At 42.1% G+C, this 17,630-nt stretch overlaps 1 protein-coding gene across 1 annotated transcript; it reads left to right on the top strand.

Annotated features, from left to right (window-relative positions):
• Positions 1-4,446: 4,446 nt before the first annotated feature.
• On the top strand, positions 4,447-15,820 carry si:ch211-106h11.3 (CCN family member 1). Its single transcript, XM_046844183.1, has 5 exons — positions 4,447-5,022; positions 9,218-9,431; positions 11,199-11,615; positions 12,875-13,059; positions 14,792-15,820. Exons 1-5 carry the CDS (start codon positions 4,972-4,974, stop codon positions 15,095-15,097), a joined length of 1,173 nt encoding a protein of 390 aa, XP_046700139.1. The 5' UTR covers positions 4,447-4,971; the 3' UTR covers positions 15,098-15,820.
• Positions 15,821-17,630: the final 1,810 nt, after the last annotated feature.

The raw sequence follows: 17,630 nt of genomic DNA, 5'->3' as shown, positions 1-17,630 counted from the left end.
AGGAGTCGTTTGTCAGTAACTCACCCACATTACTGAGGTAAATGTTGACTGTCAGTACAATTACTGAACCTTTACATCCTGCTGGAAAACAAGAGGAACTATTATTTTAAAAAATGCTAATGTTTTCCAGTGCAAATACCAATACATCAACCATCAGCTGTTAACCATTAAAACCAACACCACATGATTTACATTACATACCCTATTTATAGACAAATCCATTGTAGAAGCATATTGGAATTTGGCTGATTAATCCTAATGGTCTCTAATGGTGTCCAGTAGATACTAGCATGTAAAATCTAATGGTATTTTAATGGTCCTTAATTACATGGTATATGGTATTCAAATGGTCCATTAGACATAATTGAAAGTAACATATCACCATTGGCAACCAACAGAGACTTCTTACTTAAAGCTTCTTACAAAACCACTACAGTTCCCATTATAACCATTAGGTCCATTTAAAAAATTGCATTTTACACAATATATTAAATGTAAAAATAGAATAAATATTTTTAACTGAATTGTTGGACAATTAGTGAGAAAAGACTTACATTTATATGACACTGTAAAAACACTTAGCATCACTCGCTAACAAAACCTCTATAAGTTCTGCCATAATGAGAAATAGCTAATACGGCTAGCTCATTAACTCACTATCCCAGTTATTAGTAAGACCTAGCTTCTGCTATGTGATTATATCTGCCTAGCAGCTAATGCCTACAAGAACACTTCTTTATTCTCATCTCTTACTTAAAAAAAAAAATCTCGTCCATTTTTTTTATCCCCAGAGTTTTAAAATGTTATATTTTGATGCGACTTTTTTGTCTTTCTGTCTCCTATTACAGCACTATGAATGTATGGTGACTATGCTACACGTACATGGTGTGTTATTGTTAAGGACCACGCCAGGTGATTGGGTCGTGACCCATGTGCATGCGGAATGTGTGTGTGTGTGTGTGTGTGTGTGTGTGTGTGTGTGTGTGTTGTTTAGCTGTAATTTGGTCTGAACTTTAATAGAAAAGACTATTGTGTCTCGTCATAGCTTTTATTGGTGTGTGTGTGTGTGTGTGTGTGTGTGTGTGTGTGTGTGTGTGTGTAGCTGTAATTGGCTGGACCATAATAGAAAAGAACAAGGACTATAACGTCTAATTATAGCTTTTATTGGTGTGTGTTTGTGTGTGTATATGTGTGTGTTTGTGTTTGTGTGTGTGAGTGTGTGTGTGTGTGTGTGTGTGTGTGTGCGTATGTGTGAGTGAGTGTGTGTATGAGTGTATGAGTGAGTGAGTGAGTGAGTGAGTGTGTGTATGAGTGTATGAATGTATGAGTGAGTGAGTAAGTGTGTGTATGAGTGTATGAATGCATGAGTGAGTGAGTGAGTGAGTGAGTGTGTGTGTGTGTATGAGTGTATGAATGTATAAGTGAGTGAGTGAGTGAGTGAGTGAGTGAGTGAGTGTGTGTATGAGTGTATCAGTGAGTGTATGAGTGAGTGAGTGAGTGTGTGTATTAGTGTGTATGAGTGTATGAGTGAGTGAGTGTGTGTATTAGTGTGTGTATGGAGTGTATGAGTGTATGAGTGAGTGAGTAAGTGTGTGTGTATGAGTGTATGAATGCATGAGTGAGTGAGTGAGTGAGTGTGTGTGTGTATGAGTGTATGAATGTATAAGTGAGTGAGTGAGTGAGTGAGTGAGTGAGTGAGGAGTGAGTGTGTGAGTGTATGAGTGAGTGTGTGAGTGAGTGAGTGAGTGTGTGTATTAGTGTGTGTATGAGTGTATGAGTGAGTGAGTGTGTGTATTAGTGTGTGTGTGAGTGTATGAGGGAGTGAGTGTGTATATTAGTGTATGAGTGAGTGTGTGTATGGAGTGTATGAGTGAGTGTGTGAGTGAGTGAGTGTGTATTAGTGTTTGTATGAGTGAGTGTGTGTATTAGTGTGTGTATGAGTGTATCAGCGAGTGTATGAGTGAGTGTGTGTAATAGTGTGTGTATGAGTGAGTGAGTGTGTGTATAAGTGTGTGTATGAGTGTATGAGTGTGTGTGAGTGAGTGAGTGAGTGCGTGAGTGTATGAGTGAGTGAGTGTGTATTAGTGTATGAGTGAGTGAGTGTGTGTATTAGTGTGTGTATGGGTGTATGAGTGTATGAGAGAGTGAGTGTGTGAGTGAGTGAGTGTATGAGTGTATAAGTGAGTGAGTGTGTGTATTAGTGTGTGTGAGTGTATGAGTGTGTGTATGACTGTATGAGTGTGTGTGAGTGAGTGTGTGAGTGAGTGTATGAGTGAGTGTTTGTTATGAGTGTATCAGTGAGTGTATGAGTGAGTGAGTGTGTGTATTAGTGTGTGTATGAGTGAGTGAGTGTGTGTGTATTAGTGTGTATGAGTGAGTGAGTGTGTATTAGTGTGTGTATGAGTGTATGAGTGAGTGAGTGTGTGTATAAGTGTGTGTATGACTGTATGCGTGTGTTTGAGTGAGTGAGTGTGTATTAGTGTGAGTGAGTGTGTGAGTGTGTGAGTGAGTGAGTGAGTGTATGAGTGTGTGAGTGTGTGTGAGTGAGTGTGAGTGTATGAGTGAGTGTGTGTGTGAGTGTATGAGTGTGTGTGAGTGAGTGTGTGAGTGTATTAGTGTGTGTGTGTGTGGTGAGTGAGTGAGTGTGTGAGTGTATGAGTGAGTGAGTGTGTGTGTGAGTGTATGAGTGTGTGAGTGAGTGAGTGTGGAGTGAGTGAGTGAGTGAGGTGTGTGAGTGAGTGAGTGAGTGAGTGAGTGTGTATGAGTGTGTGTGAGTGTGTGTGAGTGAGTGAGTGAGTGTGTGAGTGTATGAGTGAGTGAGTGTGTATGAGTGAGTGAGTGAGTGAGTGAGGAGTGAGTGTGTGAGTGTATGAGTGTGTGTGTATGACTGTATGAGTGTGTGTGAGTGAGTGAGTGAGTGAGTGAGTGAGTGAGTGTGTATGAGTGAGTGAGTGAGTGAGTGAGTGTGTGTGTGAGTGTGAGTGTGTGTATGACTGTATGAGTGTGTGAGTGTGTGGTGAGTGAGTGAGTGAGTGTATGAGTGAGTGAGTGTGTGAGTGTAGTGAGTGAGTGTGAGTGAGTGTGTGAGTGAGTGTGTGTGAGTGAGTGAGTGTGTGAGTGTATGAGTGAGTGAGTGTGTGTGTGAGTGTATGAGTGTGTGTGTGAGTGAGTGTGTGAGTGTATGAGTGAGTGTGTGAGTGAGTGAGTGAGTGAGTGAGTGAGTGTGTATGAGTGTGAGTGTGTGAGTGAGTGAGGAGTGAGTGAGTGTGTGAGTGTGAGTGAGTGAGTGTGTATGAGTGAGTGAGTGAGTGAGTGAGTGAGTGAGTGTGTGTGAGTGTATGAGTGTGTGTATGACTGTATGAGTGTGTGTGAGTGAGTGAGTGAGTGAGTGAGTGAGTGAGTGTGTGTGAGTGAGTGAGTGAGTGAGTGAGTGAGTGTGTGTGAGTGTATGAGTGTGAGTGTATGAGTGTGTGTGAGTGTGTGTGAGTGAGTGAGTGAGTGAGTGAGTGAGTGTGTGTGTATGAGTGTGTGTGAGTGTGTGTGAGTGTGAGTGTATAAGTGTGTGAGTGAGTGTATGAGTGTGTGTGAGTGTGTGAGTGTATTAGTGTGTATTAGTGTGTGTGAGTGAGTGAGTGAGTGTGTGAGTGTATAAGTGAGTGAGTGTGTGTGTGAGTGTATGAGTGTGTGTGAGTGTGTGTGAGTGAGTGTGTGAGTGTATGAGTGTGTGTGTGAGTGTGTGAGTGTGTGAGTGTGTGTATGAGTGTGTGAGTGAGTGTATGAGTGTGTATGACTGTATGAGTGTGTGTGAGTGTGTGTGAGTGAGTGAGTGAGTGTGTGAGTGAGTGAGTGTGTGTGTGAGTGTGTGAGTGTGTGTGTGAGTGTATGAGTGTGTGTGTGTGAGTGTGTGAGTGTATTAGTGTGTATTAGTGTGTGAGTGAGTGAGTGAGTGTGTGAGTGTATGAGTGAGTGAGTGTGTGTGGAGTGTATGAGTGTGTGTGAGTGAGTGAGTGAGTGTGTGTGTGAGTGTATGAGGTGTGTGAGTGAGTGAGTGGTGTGAGTGTGAGTGAGTGTGTGTGTATGAGTGAGTGAGTGAGTGAGTGTGTGTGTGTGAGTGTATGTGAGTGTGTGAGTGTGTGTATGAGTGTGTGTGTGAGTGTATGTGAGTGTGTGAGTGAGTGAGTGTGTGTGTATGAGTGTGTGTGAGTGAGTGTGTGAGTGAGTGTGTGAGTGAGTGTGTGAGTGAGTGTGAGTGTGTGTGAGTGTGTGTGTGAGTGTGTGTGAGTGTGTGTGAGTGAGTGTGTGAGTGTATGAGTGAGTGAGTGTGTGTGAGTGTGTGTGAGTGTGTGTGAGTGAGTGTGTGAGTGTATGAGTGAGTGAGTATCTGTCTGTTCATAACTTGATCACTTCTCCAGAACCCTGGAGGAGAACAGTGTTTGCTAATGGGTGTTTTTAATGGCACGTGTAACACACAGGAGGCAGCTGAACATATTTATCCAGTTTGTCACTAAGCAGCGGTCAGACGGGGAAGTTATGAGCGATTTCAAAGCGCCGGTAAAAAATGTCTTCTCTCCGCTCGGGTATAAATAAACACTGCGATCCCGGTGTGTAGTAAATCTAAATTTTATGAATGACCGCATTGATCTGCGAGGCCACGCCCCCAATGTCCCTACCTTTCCCGCATCAATATCTTTGATTGGCTCGGCCGCTGGCGGTGGGCGGGGCGTCTCCAGAACGTGCAAATGTCTTATATATAAAAGTGATTCCAATAAAAAAGCGCCCAATGAGTCGGACTTCACCGTGAACTGTGTACACTGGACTTCTTCTTCTTCTTCCTCTTCCTTTTTTTTTCCTCCTTACATTTGTCAAAGACATCATTTACCTGGACGCTATTCTCAGTGTTTCTCCACCGACACCTTCAGCATAAAGAAATCCAGAAACCTTCTCCCCTGGCTTTGACTTTTGTTGCTGAAGATGAGGGATGTACTCTGCTTTCTTCTCTTCATGATGGTGGCCCAGGACTGGGTGAGTAAACCATGTTCTGTTCTGATCACTGATTTACAGGATCTAAAGATCTCCAGATCAAATGCTCCTCTATAGTTACAGTACAACATGTTTACTCTAGAGGGCACCATCCCAATACCAAAGCGTCAAAATGGCTTTTTAAAGGCTTTTTTATGGATTTTACTTGGAGACCAGTTAATTCTTTCACACCACAACGAATCTTCTGCGCAATGTAGACATTCATGGTCAGAAATGATTTGATCATCCATTAAAAAAAGGCACCAAACGGTTCTTTGAGGAACCATAATGGTTCTTATGAGAAGTTCTCAAAATGAGACCTCTTTAAATCTCCTTCAGTACAGGTTCATTTAATGAATACAATCCTAATACTCGCCACATTAACTGAGTTAATGAGAAGAAGAAGTCTCTCTGTTTTTTTTCTTCTTCAGAGCATCATCCTGGTTCCTTGAAGAACCTCGTGATGGTTTAAATAATTTGGTGCCTTATATAAATAAAAAACAAAATTTCTTCCTATGAATATATACATCATGTGATTGTTTGTGATGTGAACTCATTATTCATGAGAGCAAACCAACCAAAGGGTTCTTCGAGGAACCAGGATCGGTTCTTCTATGGAGCAGGGGGAAAGGACTGTTTTTTCTTGGCACCTTTTCATCCTCAACCTGAGAATTTATTTAATATAAGCAGTAAAGCTGAGATGATTTAATTATTTATTTATTAACATTATTTATTTAACCCGACACACACACACACACACACACACACACACACACACTGGGATACTTTGCTGTAAATATAAGTAAAAAGAAAAAAGATCCTTAAGTAGACTGGTTTCTAGATTTCAGCTCAATCCTGATTAAAGATCTTCTGTTAGGTTCTGTCATGATGATATAAAGATTTTCAAAATATTACACACACACACACACACACACACGTGCACACACACTATATTTCTTGTACTCTGTCCCATTAGTGTTATAAAACATCTCTGTGTGTCTGGTAAAAATCTCGTTTCAGGTATTTAAACCATTAGTAGCAGTAAAAAGAGCTCGGAACAGACGTCGCTCGGGAACAGACAGACCCTTTAGTCCCCTTCTGGCACTGATTTCCAGAATCGCTGCCAGAGTCATTCAGAAAAAGGGAAAAGGTCGGGTAAATAGGAATTATCTCTGGCCCACATCTGAAACAGGTTTTGCTTTGAGAAGGGAGGAGAACCTTGAGGAGGTCGGAGGTGTCTCTGTGTGTTTGTGTGTGTTGATTTGGAGAGTGTAGTAGGGTGTTACACACACACACACACACACACACACACACACACACACACACACACTCTGATTGGACTAAATGGCCTGCATGAGAGAGTACCACAAACTCAGCTCAGTGAGACGAAGAACAGCTACGCAATTATCCAGAAACTGTCAGGTGGAAATCAGAACTGCTTTCTAAAGAGCTCTTTTCACCTTTTCGTGCAAATGGAAACGCAATAAATCCAAAACCCAATGAGCAGCTCTCAGTCTTGTATCCTGGATTTAAAAAAACAACTCTATAAACTACTCCAAGAAGCAGGACATAGTGCACTTTGTTAAGGAGTTTAAGGAAACATCGGTATGGACACCTGAAAGCTGTATACGCAAATAATCCGTGTGTGTGTGTGTGAACAGAGTAAACACTGATCAGCTCAATGTGAATGGTTTAACGGTTTAAGCGATTATGAACCACTCCTCTAAACAACGGTTTAGAGAAACCATGCCAGATTTGACGTTGAAGCTACGCACGTCAGACAAGATACCTTCAGTTCTACAGCCTGGACCTGGCACACCGTCACTGAAAACCTCATCTAAACTAAACTCGAGCTAATCACCAAGAAGACCTCAAAAGCACTCTATTTACACTAGAGATGCTGGAAAACTCAACAGCGCATCTCTTGATCAGTTTATGTGCTGAACGAACAAATCTGTGGGTCTTTTAATAGAACAGGAAACGAATCAATCTTTATATCCTCTTGGTAGGGTCATGGTCTTCCCTCACAGCAATGATGTAGAAAGAACCATTTTTAGTTCCCCAAAGAACCTTACAGTTAATTTTATCAGACGTGTTTGAAATCAGTAACATGAAATTTTCCCTTTATCTAAACTAGGAGACCTAAACCTGCTCCAGCATGACAAAGTGCCCAAAGCCAGCTCCATGAAGATCTGCTTTACGTGGGTTGGAAGTGTGTGGAAGATCTCCGAACATCTTTAGGATAAACGCGTCTTTATAGAGTGCAACACTGTACATTATGTTTTGCTAAAAACTTACATAAAACCTACATTCTAGCAGCTGTACACATTTGTCTCCTCACAAGTCTCTTATTTCACTCTTTCTCTCTATTGAAGTTAAACTCTGCTCGGTCACGTGACCGAAAAACTGCGGCGAGAAGACTGTAGTCATTGTCATAAAGCCCTGACACTTGAGACTCATTCCATGCCATTTCCAGGAAATGTCACCATCTCAATGCTTCTCATTGCTTAACAATTTGTTTCAACATTTTCATCATTCAAATCCTCCTTACTATAGAAACTATAACGTCCCATTCAGCCGAGTTTATTTATCTATCGCTTAGTCAAAATATTCTAGAATTGATTTTGCTGTATGTAGGATTGCATTAGTGGGTTTTTTGGAAGATGAAGAGGAGGGGAGGAGGAAGGAAAACAACACAATTTGGATTTCCTACTGCATAGTTTTTGTTATAAAAAATCATAAAAAAGAAAGAAATGATAACTTATGAAAACAAACATTTTAATATACACCTGAGATTTGGAACTGAACTACAGTCAGAGGTGCTGAAAACAAAATAACTAAAACACTTCCTCAGCAATCAGAATGCAGAATTCAGTAGCCATATGACTGCAAACTAAATATGAAAAGTGTTTTTTTATTATTTTTTTTTTTTGCTTGTCTCATGTAATTTCTTACTACGCAGTAAAATAATTTCTTTGTATATCCCAACAATGTTTGAAAGCTGGAGCAGAAAGAGATAAGGGCCTTGCTCAAGGGCCCCAAAAGTGGCAGCTTGGAAATATTGTGGCTTGACATTCCGATAAGTAACCCAGAGCATTAACCACTGAGATACCACTTCCCTGGGTGAATGTGTATATATATATATATATATATATATATATATATATATATATATAAATATAATATAATATAATATAATATAATATAAGGGCTGACAAAATGAAGCCGCTAAAATCCGGCAATTAAAATCGTCCGTGTGGAAACATTCCGTAAAAAGTTACATTTAGTGTCCTGATAATTTACGTCATTTAAAACACCGTTATTACTTTCAAACATTTACAAGAATATTGTGTTTTTATGCTCCATGTTGAGTTTGGTTTCACTAATAATAAACAAACATTTGCATAAAGCATCAATAATTGTCCATGAACATATTGATTAAAGTATTAAAAAAATTTAAAAAATATAAATGTAAGGTACATTTAGAACAGATAAAAATGTGCGAATAAGTTGCGATTAATCTCGAGTTCACTCATGACAATCATGCGATTAATCGTGATCAAATATTTTAATCGTGTGTGTGAAATCCATTAGATTTGAACAGGTAGAATTTGGTGTGGACTTGATGAGTTGGAATAAAAACCCTGCACCCACACCGGCTGTTTGTGGAAAAGATTGGACACCCCAGATACAGAAATCTGCGAAATGATGCTGAATATATTCAGGAGGATATAATATTCCAGTCATCATTGTGAGTTGTCTGTAAGATGTTAAAACTTTGTACAGTGTCTGTTCATGAGGTAAAGAAAACCTGTCTGGCTGCTGAAATCGGTGGTACAAACTTCCAATTTACTTTAAAGATCTGCTTTACATGGGTTGAAAGTGTGTGGAAGATCTCCTGCTGTGGAGCTCCAACCCTATTGAACACCTTTGGACTGAATGTGAACGCTCAGTTTTCCTCTTTCGGTGGAGTCCCACTTGGCTAATGTTCACTTTCAACCCCAGGTTATATGATAACATTAATCAGACCCCTACTTAGAGAAAAAGGCAGAGTTGTATTTATTTGATATCGCAGAAGCAAGTGAGGACCTCTGAGAATCTCTTGAATCTATCGCGATTTATTCCCTTACATGTGGTCGATTCCGCTCATCTCTTGCCCAAGTGTTTGATCGGTTGTACCCTTCTCTCCTCCCATCAGGCTGAGGCAGGATGCCCAAGGGAGTGCGAGTGCCCTCCTGAGCGCCCCGTGTGTCCTCCAGGTGTGAGTTTGGTACCCGATGGCTGCGGGTGTTGTAAGGTTTGTGCCGCTCAGCTGAACCAGGACTGCCACGAGGGCTGGCCATGTGACTACCACAAGGGGCTCGAGTGTAATTACGGCAACGACGTTGGCAGCATTCGCGGAATCTGCAGGGGTGAGTCGTGCTGTCGGATTTGCACACAAATATGATTATTCAGACAAACAGTAAAATATCAGCTAAATCCGGTATCTATTCTGTGTTCGGTATGTTGGTGCAAGAAAAAAAAGAAAGAATAAATAAAGGGAAGGATCTTAAGATCCTACTGGGTTTTATTTCTATGGGAAAACAACCTTCTCGGGAGGATTTGCACAAAACAACATCGTCTCGATTGAAACATGCAGGTATTATCCAAACTTTAAATGGACTGTATTATTGTCGAGATTCTTTAAGGAAACATGGCCCACGACACTTTAGGCAACGTCCACACTAATACGGTTTGGTTTGAAAATGTATATTCTCCTCTGGGTTTTTGTCTTCCGTCCACACCGAGATGGCGTTTTCAACAAAAACGTAGCTTTTTGGAAACTCTCTCCAAAGTGGATCGATTTAAAAGCTCCGTTTGTGTGAACGCTGTGTAAAAATCGAGGCTTTCGGATAACGATGGCGCATTTTAAACGACAGGCGGAAATAATGCGGGTCTGAGTTTCTTACATTTCGCTCGTGAACGTTTTCAGACGTTTCAGTGTGGATGAGCGAATTGGGAAACGATTAAAAACTAAAGTGTGGATGCAGTCGATGCGTTTTAGGTTGTTATAACAGCAAAAAGCACATGGCAATCTTGTCTATATTCTATATTTATTTATATATATTTGTTGATAAAGTTGCAGAACAGGCTGTAGACAAATTTAATATGTACCTGCCCATCAATTGTAATAATAAAACGCGACCCTCAGGACACAATCAATTACACCATATGCATTAATTTGCCTCTTTTTTACCAATGCCTACATTTAGCTACATTGTCTCATGGATACTTTTAACTTTGGATGTTTTTAACATATAAATATTTTTCAGTAAAATCAGACCCCCTCTAGTCGCTTGTATCATCTGACTGTATTGATACAATATGCTAACTCTTTATAGATTAACAGAAGCGTAATTTTTTTCCATTATGTTTGAAGTTATCATGGTTACTGGTCCATGTAACTTCACCGCATGTGAAATAACGCAGTGTCGGTGCAGTGTTTTCCTCTCCGAGCTCCATCCCGACTCCGAGCTGGATCGAATTTCGGCCCAAGTTGCCTCATACATTCCGGAGTATTTATACACTGCTATATAAAGGAACTATTAGAGGGTTTGGGTTGAGGGTTTTGTTGAAGCATGAAGTTGGGCATGATGGACAGTGCCAGTGCTCGATTCAAACCAAACCTGCTGTAAACACGTTAAAATTCCACCCTGCCCTGAGAATAAAGCTGTATTCGAAAATCCTGTAAAAACGTTATTTGTGAAAGGGATTTGGAGGCTGCAGTGTCTCTCATTCCAGTGTTATTAGCTCTTCTTTTTAATGAATGCTGTATATTTTCAGCTGGAGAGACAAACATATTAATGGAAAGTCCACAAATAACATTAATCACACCAGACGCTTCATTGGGTTTTGCTTGTCGTTGCTAATAATAATTTTGGTTAGCCTCCAGGTTAGCATAGTGCAAATGCCAGCTCTAAATCATCACACACTCCTCACACGTCACACTCGCATATGCAGCGTAGACTTCGTGTTAAGAAGCAATTTAGATGATAATATTAGAGATTTTTAAATAATGCTATAGTGACAATTTATGCTAAACTAGACTAGCTATACTAGCTATGTTAGCATCAACGCTAATCTGCAAGAGACACCAAACTCTAAACAATTTTGGGGGTAAATAACCTGTTGTGTTACAGCGAAGCTGGAAGGCCGCTCGTGTGAGTACAACGGGCGTATCTACCAGAACGGCGAGGACTTCAACGCAGGCTGTAAGCACCAGTGCACGTGCATCGACGGTGCTGTGGGCTGTGTGCCCCTCTGCCCCACAGAAGTGCTCCTGGCGTCTCCTGCTTGCCCCTCACCGGGGCTGATCAAAGTACCGGGACAGTGCTGCCTGAGTGTGGACTGCCACAGTGGCTCCTCAGTGCTGCCCCCTATCTACAGAGCCCCACAGACACCTCCATACATCTACCCTCACCTTGCACCCTTCCCTAAACACTTCCCCAAGCACTACCCTCAGAATTATCCAGCCAGGGCAGACAACACGTTGAGTAACGAGCTGATGGAACTGGGGAAGAAGTGGGAGAAGCTACGCAGTCACAAACGCATGACTGGTGAGAAACCTTTGATCGGACTTTTGATCAGAAGGTCACAAGTTCAAATCCCACCATCACCAAGCTGCCACTTATCCAGACTTTCATTTATACAACTGAGCAGCTACGGGGTTAAGGGCCTTACTCAGGGGCCCATGATTTGCAGCTTGTTGTGGCTGGGATTTGAGCTCATGACCTTTGGATTCAATGCCTCAATCTCCAAGTTACGACCTTCCCATAAAACTGCGCACAAGTTTTTCCATCTATTAGAATTCGCTTGTTTTCATGTTTCCAAAACTTTTGCACGATTCGTGACAGTACGCACGCATACACGAAGGCGGGTTTTATTTTCCTTTAACCATGTTTGCATTTGCCTTCGAGTGCTGCAGGACTGTTTTCCAACGAAGCCTTGGGAACCAGACACACACACACACACACACACACACACACACACACGCGTATATATATATATATATATTTGCCTGAAGCACTTAGCATTTTGTTGGGGGTTTAGTGAATGGTGCTTGTGTTGTGACTCTCTCTCTCTCTCTCTCTCTCTCTCTCTCTCTCTCTCTCTCTCTCTCTCTCTCTCCCCCTCTCTCATTCTCTCTCTCTCTTTCTTCCTCTTTCTCTCTCTCTCTCTCTCTCTCTCTCTTTCTTCCTCTTTCTCTCTCTCTCTTCTCTCTCTCTCTCTCTCTCTCTTCTCTCTCTCTCTCTTCTCTCTCTCTCTTTCTCCTCTCTCTATCACCTTTTCCTCTCCCTTTCTCCTTCTCTCATTCTCTATCCCTCTTTCCCTTTCTTTTCCTTTTCCTCTCTATCCCGCTCACTCTCTACCCACATCTTTCTTTCCCTCTCACTCTATCTACCTCTATCTCTCTCCCCTCTCTCATTCTCTCTCTCTTTCTTCCTCTTTCTCTCTCTCTTTCTCCTCTCTCTATCACCTTTTCCTCTCCCTTTCTCACTTTCTATCCCTCTCTCACTCTCCCTTTCTCCTTCTCTCATTCTCTATCCCTCTTTCCCTTTCTTTTCCTTTTCCTCTCTATCCCGCTCACTCTCTACCCACATCTTTCTTTCCCTCTCACTCTATCTACCTCTATCTCTCCCCTCTCCCTTTCTCCTCTCTCTCACCTCACTCATCTTTCTTTTTCTACCTTTAATCCCTTTTCCTCTCTATCCATTTTCCCCTTTTTCACACTCTCAATCCCTTCTCTCTCTCTCTCTCTCTCTCCATCTCCCTTTTCATATCTCTCTCTTTCATCTCACTTCCCTCCTCTCTTTAGCCTGGAAGAAACCAGGAAGCCCTGATAAGTGTGTGCTCCAGACTACGAAGTGGTCTCCGTGCTCTCGGAGTTGTGGTATGGGCGTGTCCTCCCGAGTCACCAATCAGAACGCTCAGTGCAAGCTGGTGAAGGAGACGCGACTGTGCACCATCAGACCCTGCAGCTCCATGGCTGTGCCTGTAAAGGTAACTGCTTTCATTTCCAGTTTCAGTGCGCTGGAGTGAGTCGACGTGAAACCGCACACGTGTACGTCCTCTCCTTTGAGGAATCCCACCCAGGAAACGGAAGTCCTAAGAGGCCAGTCGAATTTTTTCGTTGTGATCACAACTTGGAAAATGTGCTTAAAGACACAAACAACTGGAACCTCTGGAAATCAGATGTTCATAAGGAGAGTTTTCTATGATTACACACACGATGCACGTGTCTCTGTCTACACCGGGAAACACCATGGGATCTGGACAACCCATGTGCATCTCATGGGGAAGTTAATTCTGCTAACATCTCGAGCACCTGTCGTTATTGTAAGGGGTATGGGGTGAATGTGACACAATGGTGCCTCTGAACTTTCTTTGAACTGCCTCTGAACTGCCCATGAAAAGCTGCTGGCTAATGCCAAGTGCTTCTCTTATTTATATCGACCTTCACCGTCCTTCTCTAGAACACCTGTCACACACGTTTCCATCCACCTCATGAAAAGATTAGCGATAGGTCACAGTAATGGAAGACATATTTATAAATCTATATCCAAAATATCTTTTCAAATTGTTTTATAAATATCTCTGCATCATTTCCACATGTTTACCTCCTGGTATAAAGCTCTTTTTAAGCTAAATACATAAAAAGACCTCAAGCCTTCTGTCAGTTAGCTAGCCTAATTAGCTGTGTTTACTGCTAATACTAAACTGGCTTCAGCTAATTAGCTTAGTACTGCATTAGTTTTAATATGTAATGCCTTTTTAAAATAGATCTTAGATACAAACTTTGGCTCAATCAAACTATAGACTGACCTATTTGACACTAAAGTCTTTAGAGTATCTGTTTATGAGCATTTACAGGAAGACATTCAAAGTCAAAAAAGTAATAAATAAGGACTTCATTGTACATATCCGTGTACTTCCCCACGTTTTATACACTGTTTGGACAAAAGTATTGGAACACTGGTCTTTTCCAGCCGGATGTAGTTCATCCCAAAGTATTATCACAAAATCGGAGGCACACAATTGTATAGAAATATATAAATCTTTTCTTTCATCACATGGATCATTACAGCTAGTTATTAGCAGTATGTGCCAATACTGTATGTGCTTCTTCTCCAAACTGTTATCACAAAATCGTTGTACAGGACGTGTTTATATGCTGTAGTATGAAATTTTCCCTTCACTTGAACTAGGAGACCCAGACCTGTTCCACCCTGAGAATGCCCCTGTGCACAAATCCAGCTCTCTGGGGATGTAAATGGGTTAGAAGTGTGTGAAAGATCTCCTGCTATAAACCCTATTGAACACCTTTGGCATGAATGTGAACGCTGACTACACCTCAGGTCTCCTCACCTTCTCACCTACATCAGTACCTGACTTTACTAACACCCTTGTGACAATGAAATCTCACACAAATCTTCACAGAATCTAGTGGAACATCTTCCCAGAAGAGTGGTGCCGATTGGAAGAGGAAATAGGGACTAAATGTGTAATGGGATGTCTACAAACTTTTGCCTATAAAGTGTATACTAGCACTATTTGCTACACTAGTAGCACAGTGTACTTTACCAAAAACAAGCATGGAGGAGATAGATGGATGGATGGATGGATGGATGGGTGGATAGATAGATAATTGAATGGTAAATATGCTACTCTTTCTTGCGTGTCTTTGACTGCCCCTGAATGCTAATGTCCTGTGTCTGCTTTTTGTCTTTAACAGAAGGGAAGGAAATGTTCCCGCACGCAGAAGTCCCCCGAGCCGTTACGTCTCCACTATGCAGGCTGCCGCAGCACTCGCCTCTACCGTCCAAACTACTGTGGCGTTTGCCGAGACGGTCGCTGCTGCTCCCCCCGCCGCACCCGCACCTCGTCTGTGGTCTTCTCCTGCCCCGACGGCGAGCGATTCGAGAAGGCCGTCATGTTCATCCAGTCCTGCAAGTGCAGCGACCAGTGCGACCACCTGAACGAAGCCTCGCTCCCGCCCCAGCGCTGGCTCTATGGAGACACGCACAAGTTCGTCGACTAGCCCGTCCCCCACCACTCATCCCCCCCTTCTTATTTCCTCCCCAGCCAGCCGATCCTTGTTAGAGTAGACATTCAGGTCAGGAGCAGATGCTAAACCAGACGGCCTGGAATCACAAACGCTTAAATGTGTTGGAAAGTGTTTCGTATAGTGAACTTAGTAGTGCGCACTTGTAGTTTAAATTCCTTCACAGATTTGGTGAGGAACCTGGTGGACAAGTCATGATCTGACTTCTTGAAGACATTTTGTATTTGACCTGCAAAAACGAAAAGGTTGTTGCAGACATGTGGACTAGCATCAGGTCGGACCTGAGAGAAGCGTGACCTTTTAACACGGGACAAACTTCACACGCGGGAAGAGATGCTTTTGTAGCCCTGATCTGAAATCCACTTTTTTTTATATGCAGTTATTATAACGATGTGACGGTATTTATTGTGCCTGAGATGGACGAAAGGAAAACGTGATGGATTCCCGTGAGGGACTTAAAACAGACTCTGGACACAAGAACGTGGCCTTTTTCCACATGAACTTGACTTTGACCCGAATTCCTGGTGCCAGAGATTTTTTTTTACTTTATTTTGACTTCCAGAAAAAGAAAAGGAAAGAGAGGATCGTCGAATGCCCTGGCATTCTGGCGTCCGCACGGCGAGGGACACACCGACAAATTACAATCCTGGAAGCAGTAGGCCTTTGGTTTCCCTGTAAAAAATAAAGTTATAGAAAATGCCAGAGCATGAAGTAAACATATAATTTAAAAGTGAGGAGCAGGGGCCGCTCCCGAAGTCGCTCTATGTAATATAAAGAACGATGCCTAAAGCCCGGAGGGATGAGACTTGTGCTCGTGTGGCTTTATGATGCTGCAGTCTCAGATCCTGGCTCCTGTATGCAGGATGCTGGAGGTGACATCACTCTCGTTAGTGAGAGTCCCCACAGGACACCTCGACTCAGCTCACTCGCCATTTAAACTATTGATATAGAGTCACCGTTAGCAGCCTGATGTTATACACAATATTTTCTTTTGTAAATACATGCAACTTTGTGTCGCTTCGACCGGGAACAACGTTATATATAATAAAAAGAACGGTTTGGCTTTCTTTCAGTGTGGGGAGTCTTAGAGTAGACTTTCAGACCTACTGCGAACATATGAACATTTCATGTCAATGTTAAATTATACCGTTTTTAATGTTGATTTTTAAAGCTGTGTTGTTTAAACCCTGCTTCATCCATCTTGGATTTTTTTACCGAAGAGGTCACACCATGAGGTGGAGGTCTTCTATCGACTGCACGTCGTTACATGATACGGATTTGCAGGTCACAGTTCACTTGGAAAGAACTGGCTGGAATTCGAAACAGTTTCACACCAGGGTCGTGTTTTTGATCTCCAGCATTCGTATGAAAGGAAGTCATAAAGAAACAGGAAAAGTGTGCCGTGACCTCCTCTTGAAAACAGTGGATGAGACCTGGTTGGTGTCCAACAACTAAAAATCGACTTAAGTGCATGTCTTGCTGGCACTTTACTTCCTTACCCTATCCTTCACTTTTCATTTCTTCCCTACCCTATCCTTCACTTTTCATTTCTTCTTGGCTCTACCCCTCATCTTTTCCTTACCCTCTCCTTCTGTTCTCTACCCTATCCTTTCCTCTCCCCTACCCTTCACTTTTTCTTTTCTCTTCTTTACCCTACTCTGTCCTTTCGCTTGTTCTCTTTCCTACTCTACCATTACTCTTCTCTTCTTATCCTTTCCTTACCCTTCTTTAACTTTCTTTGTGTTGGTGTAATGTGTGAAATCAGTGTCAGTGTCTGACCTACAGCTCTCAGTAAACACAAATAAAACTCCAGCATGTAGCGAGCAGGGGAACGGTTAACCGGGTGGCATCTTGAATCCACACTAACGTTTGTCTCCATCAGAAGGAGAAGGTCGAGGGGGAAACTGGGTGTGTTTTGATTTTTTTTTTTTCATTTAATCAGATAACTCCCATCTAACAAATCTACACTTTACTAGAGACATAACACTCACCCCCACAACTGTATACTACTTTTGTTTATCACACAAATCATTGCAGCTAACAATTAGCAGGCGGTAGTTCGTAATGCATCAGGAATATGAAACTGGCAAGCTAGTTTGAGACATGAGGAACAAAACTGCTGTTAGCCTCATGTTTTGCACATGAACCTTTCAGCAAAAGAGGCACCAAGCTATCTCCAAAAACTTCCAGCAAAAGTATTGGGACAGCTGACATTTTCAGCCGTATTCCAACCACAATGTTGGAGGCACACATACTGTACGCTGTAGCATGAAATGTTCTTTGTTTGAACTAGAAAACCCAAACCTGTTCTGGCATCACAGTGCCCCTGAGCACAAAACCAGCTCTATGAAGATCTGCTGTAAATGGGTTGGAAGTTTGTGAAAGATCTCCTCCTATAATGCATATTGAACACCTTTGGGCTTCTTCAGTACCTGACCTTACTAACACCCGAATGAGTACAAATTTCCACAAAATCTGGTGAAACATCTCAGAAGATTGGAGGTTAATA

This window comes from Silurus meridionalis, chromosome 29 (genome assembly GCF_014805685.1).
Source record: "Silurus meridionalis isolate SWU-2019-XX chromosome 29, ASM1480568v1, whole genome shotgun sequence".
Classification (NCBI taxonomy): domain Eukaryota; kingdom Metazoa; phylum Chordata; class Actinopteri; order Siluriformes; family Siluridae; genus Silurus; species Silurus meridionalis.
Note: the sequence above shows the minus strand (reverse complement) of the source record. Positions and strands in the feature narration are given on the sequence as shown.